The 5,573-nt window shown below is 33.2% G+C and overlaps 1 protein-coding gene across 2 annotated transcripts; it reads left to right on the plus strand.

Moving 5' to 3' along the window:
• The first annotated feature begins 965 nt into the window (after positions 1-965).
• LOC100804023 (uncharacterized) lies at positions 966-5,573 on the plus strand. Of its 2 annotated transcripts, none has more exons than XM_003541505.5 (5): positions 966-1,575; positions 2,485-2,537; positions 2,702-2,779; positions 3,012-3,609; positions 4,577-5,573. In XM_003541505.5, the coding sequence occupies exons 1-5, from the start codon at positions 1,429-1,431 to the stop codon at positions 5,225-5,227; spliced, it is 1,527 nt and encodes a 508-aa protein (XP_003541553.1). In that variant the 5' UTR covers positions 966-1,428; the 3' UTR covers positions 5,228-5,573. The 2 variants fall into 2 exon arrangements, with proteins under 2 accessions (XP_003541553.1, XP_040864141.1); XM_041008207.1 differs by lacking the exon at positions 966-1,575 and adding an exon at positions 2,243-2,362.

A 5,573-nucleotide genomic window follows, 5' to 3' on the forward strand; every position in this document is an offset into this window, starting at 1 on the left:
TTTTTTTATTTAAATTTAATTTTTTTTATTTACATAACAAATAATAATCCTTAACATTACTAAAACATAAAAAATATTAAATATAAAAAATTTTAAATAAAATAATATAAAACATATATAAAATATTAAATAAAACTAAAAAAAGAATCATATATTAATTCATTAAATAATTTGAATAAAAAATATTTATGATTTCTAAAAAAATACCTAACGTGTAAAAAAAAAATTCAAATCATAAAATAATTTACGACTTTAATGAAAAAAAAACAAAAAAATTCATTATGAATTTAAAGTCGTGTGAAAAAAGAAACTTTACAATTTTAAAATCTTGTTAAAAAAATTGTAGTCCTACAATTTTTTACCACTTTAATGAAAAAAAAGTCATAAATTTATTTATAATTTTTAATTCAGAAGTCATAAATGATCTTATCATTTATTATTTCTTCTGAGATGTTAATTTAAATTTTATCCGCGTTTGATAAATTTTAAAAAAATACCCTTTTAAACGGTTGCCGGATGAAACAACTATAAATGCTTCTATATCTCTTTACTCGATTTGCATACTAAAGTATTGAATGTATTTAAAATTTTAAAGACATTCAACGTTATTTATTTAATATTTTAATTTATAAAGAAGTAAAAACATATAAAAATAATATAATACTATTAGTAATAATTATCATATAAAGAAAGGAAGAGAATTTATAGAAAAACAATAAAAGTAGATTTTATGATATGAAAACTACCATAATTACACAAAAGACCATAAATTTGTCCTTATTCAACCACGGAAATTCAAATTTGGGACATCCCAAAGTATCCCAGTGGGCAAAAGCGCGCAATGGCGAAAGACAAAACCAATAAAGAATAATATGAGGAAAAACTAAAAAGTAAGAAAGGGGCAAAGAGGTAATTTTAAAAAAATCCCCAAATATATAATACTGAGAGAGACGCATTAGTTTAGAGAAATTGAAAATTGAAAATACAAAAGCCTACACGACATTCCCCATTGTCATCGTCCATTGTTGTTGTTGTATCATCATGTGTCCTTTCATTTTTATTTTTCTCACACTTCCTACTCTCAAATTTCCATCATCTCCTAACGTTTAATTTTTTTTTTCTTCTTCACACAACCAAAAATAAAAAACTGCCACTCTCCTGAATTCTCCGCCGGAAACAACCTCGTACCCACTACATCGCAAAAAGCTGGTTCCTCGTTCCATTTCCGTTGTGTCTGTTATTTTGTTATTATTATTATTATTATCATTCTCCGTCGCCGTGGGACTAGTCGGGGGAGTAGCGTTTTTTTGACGAGGGTGGTGTTTGCTAACGTGAGCCGGGAGCGTAGGATTAGGGGAACTTAAATTATTAAAAAAAAAAGAAACTGGTCGTTTTATTTTTTAATCTGGAACGTACACGTGTACGGCGATGGAAGAGGAGACGATGGTGACGTGGAGCACCTGGGAGGAGCTTCTCCTTGGTGGAGCGATTTCCCGGCACGGAACCCGAGATTGGACCGTCATTGCCGCCGAACTCAAGACCCGAACCGTTTCACCATGCATTTTCACACCCGAGGTAATTATATTATATTAATTACTATTAAATTTTATTTATTTATTTATTATTTTCTCTTTAAGATTTAATTTTTGGTTCAACCTCTAAACCGTTACGGATGACGGGTCATTATTGACTGACTCATTGACCTATAGTTTTTTTTTTTATTATAGTTACTGTTAAAATCCTGTTATAAATGTATATAAAATAAAATGAATTTATTTAGTCAATGAGGTTTTTAGACTAGACTTTTTTTGGGTCCCACGTCATGCTTAATAAATATAATAAATATTTCTAATGATAAAAAAATATATTTTTTTTGAAAAAAAAAACTGTGTTTGTTGTGTGTTGGATTTTGCAAACGTGTTTTGCGGGGAATGGGTGGTTTTCAAGTGCAATTTGTTTTGTTAACTTTAATGAATTAGTAGTATTTTACTATGCTTACATCATCACTTGCATTTGATTGATTGAGTTGGCGCAAACCTATTGCTCAATCTGATGTGTGATAATAATAACTGACATTTCATAATGGCTAAACCTCTCTGAAATGTTTTTTTTTTTAATTTATTTATTAGGAGACCCCTTCTCTTCTTCTTTCATCACAAGGCACATATATATAAATCATTAAATCCAATAATAATGAAATGGGTCATTTAGGTGGCACAACTAGAAGTTGTGCTATTAAGGCATGTGATTATAGCTTTTTCATTTTGCATTAGTTAAATCAATTTTGCATGCTCTTTGGTTATTTGATGAAACATAAGCCAATGTTTTTCCATAGGATTTATTTAGTTTTCAACTTTTCATAGTTAAGGCCTTGGGGACTGCTATGCCCTTTCAACTACTCTCTCTTCATGCTTTGCTGCAAAACGTGAAGGAAAATCATTTTTGATGAACTTTCATTCTGATTGAGGTATTTCTTTTTTGCAGGTTTGTAAAGCCAAATATGAAGAGTTGAATTTCCAGTATCCTGGGGGGTGCACGTAAATATAATTGTTTCTTTTTCTTTCTTTCTCTTTCTCAATTTAAATTTTCCCAATCTGGTAATACATTCATATCTAGTTTTAGACTTAATGAAATACACTCTGAAGACGGCATATAAGTTGTGTTATATCTCACTGTATTTATGGTAACGCGATATTTCCAGGTCTTGGTTCGAGGAGCTTAAGAAGAAAAGAGTGGCAGAGCTTAAGAGAGATTTGAAGCAATCTGAGGAAGTAATTGGGTTAGTTGTATGACCGTATTTATTTGCATGCTGAGATTTAGTAAGACAGCAAAGTAATGTTTTTGAAACACAACGAATCTCAAATTTTTTTCAAGCTTTTTTCTAACTGAAATGTTAAAAAATCTCACTGTTTAGCAATTTTGACCACAAGAGCTAATGTAGAGATCACTTTTCACAGTTCTGATTGCCAGCATTTAGGGCATGTTATACTCAACAATATCTTTGTTTTCAGGTCCCTTGAGATGAAGATTGAAACCCTTAAGGCTGGAAGGGATGAGAAAAGAGATGATTGCCATGTTGACAATGGCTCGGCTGAACCAGAGTTAAATGTTCCTTCTCATAAGTTGGATAGAGTTAACGATTCTCCAAAAGAGATGTCAAAGGATGGGTTATCTGCAGGGAGTTTCACTCATGAAACTAAGACAAACTGGACTCATGAATGCCAGATTCCGGCAACATCTTGTGAAGATGTGGCGACCAAGCCTGAAGCATCAGGGTCCACTGAGCAGGAGAAAGTTTTGAATGTAGATAAGTTGGCTAACATTGTATATCAAGAACATGGAGGGTGTTTGAAAAAACCGAGAGGGAAGAGAAAGAGGAAGGATTGTAGCAGAAGTATTAACGAAGTAAGTGTAAGAGAAAGTGATTTTTCAGCTGATGTGTGTAAAGAAAGTTCTCTCAGCTACTGTGGCGAGATTGTTAAATCTTCTGGTGTGAATGAGGAGAATGCAAACTTGAAAACGGCTGGAATAAAAGATTTGATGGAGCTCTTAGATTCTTTTTTGGTAGTTCAAGGTGCTTCTGTCTTCACTTATAAGCATGATAACCAGGTATGTGTAACTTATATCCCATTCTATTCTTCTATAGTTGGCTTTTAACTTTTCTCACCATGTAATGCTTTTGATTATAGACTAATGGATTTGTGGTGTTCGTTATTCTTTAGGGTGCACTTGTTATGAAAAGAATAGGAGTGGGAGAGAGAGAGAGAGAGAAACATAAAATAATCATGTACTTAACATCCCCAATTGTGCACCTAGAGTTAAGGTTCTTGACTCATTTTAATGGGTCCTATCTTGCCACATTTGATTTAAAAACATTAAAATCCTTTTACTCCAATGGTGCAATCATGTAAGAACTTAAAATGAGTCTCACATTGTCTCACAAAATGTTTATTTTTTAATCATAAGAACCGATTCTTATAGCTGAAAGTCATGTCAATTTCCTCCAACGGTGATCCTAAGTAAGAACTGATTCTCAAACTTAAGAGCCTCACAAGAACTGCCATTGGAGATGATCTTAGAGAATAAAGTGGAAAGAATGTAGATGAAGTGCTTAACAACTTAGCATTTGTATTTCCCCTTTAATAAATACTTTCCTTCTTATGAGGGGACCAAATATAGGTAAAATTCAGTACAATAGTTCGCACTAAACATTTTCTACTGTGCATTTTTTAAATATTCCATTTCTATATTTGGGTAAACGCAGCTATTAAATACAATCACCAATTAAGATAGTATAATAATTAGAGAGTAATACATTTTATTCTATAGTTGCACAGATACTAGGCAATACAGGCAAATATAAATTTCAACAATCCTTTATGTTTCTTTTTAAACGTTTTTCTACAAGTAAAAAATTATAGTTTCCATTCATTACTCCATTTTCACCTCTGAAACCAAGCATTTGGCTCTTTTCATGTTATTCCTTTTGAAATTGTTTAGCTATAACAAATAGGATTTAATTTAAGCCTTGAGTTGAGACAAGGAATATGCCCTGATACATGATTCATTATAACAGAAGCAAGGAAGATACGAGAAATTGATCCGGCAGCATGTGGATTTTGACACCATAAAGTCAAGAATCCACAACGGAACAATCAAGTCCGTGGTAGAACTTTTAAGAGACTTGCTACTCCTGAGCAACAATGCTCTAGTGTTCTACTCCAAGAACACTCGTGAACACAAAACTGGTCTACAACTTAGAGACCTTGTCATCAAAACATTGACGGAGAAACTCGAGAGTTCTAGCACATCACCTGTGGGTGATCCTTCAGTGAATGTCATAAGCACACGTTCTAGCACATCGTATCTGCGTGATTCTTCAGCTAGAGTCAGAAGCATGCCTTCTACATCGCCTGTACGTGATTCGTCAGTGAAAGTCAGAAGCATGCGCCCTGGTAACCGCAAGATTGTTGCAAAGGTAGCTGGTGGCAGCAGCTCGGCTGAAAGGGTCTTAGTTGGAGCTAAGAAAGCTAACAAAGTAGATACTATACCAGCTGAAAGGGTCTCAGCTGCAGTTAAGAAAGCTAACAAAGTGGATTCTCCACCTTCAGTGGAATCCTTAAGCTTCAAGAAAGCTTGTGGTGGTAGAACAAGAACGGTTGGACATGAAAGTGCAGTCAAGAGAAATGCAACACCAAGGAATGATAGGAAAAGGATAGCAAAGTGAGGGTTTGGCCCTCTTGAAGGGTCTCTGTACAAAGAAAACCCTTTCTTTTTGGTTTGCATTCAGAAGGATGAAGTTTCATGCAATCAGAAGGAACTGCACCAGGGAAAGTACTGGCTACTTCAAATATATGATATTTAAGTAGTTCTACAATTATGAACTAAAAAAAGTTCTAAATTATAGTAACCAATCTAGACAAAATTTCAAACTATAGTAGGTACTTCTGGTAAATCTTTGGCAAGTTGTAAATGCAAATTTTGTTTTTACCAAAAGAGAAGTATACTAATTTAAATCCACAGGAAGTTATGAATTAGCGTATTACAACACACCAGGTCATTATTTTACTCCA

The sequence above is a fragment of the Glycine max genome, chromosome 13, assembly GCF_000004515.6.
Source record: "Glycine max cultivar Williams 82 chromosome 13, Glycine_max_v4.0, whole genome shotgun sequence".
In the NCBI taxonomy this organism is placed as follows: domain Eukaryota; kingdom Viridiplantae; phylum Streptophyta; class Magnoliopsida; order Fabales; family Fabaceae; genus Glycine; species Glycine max.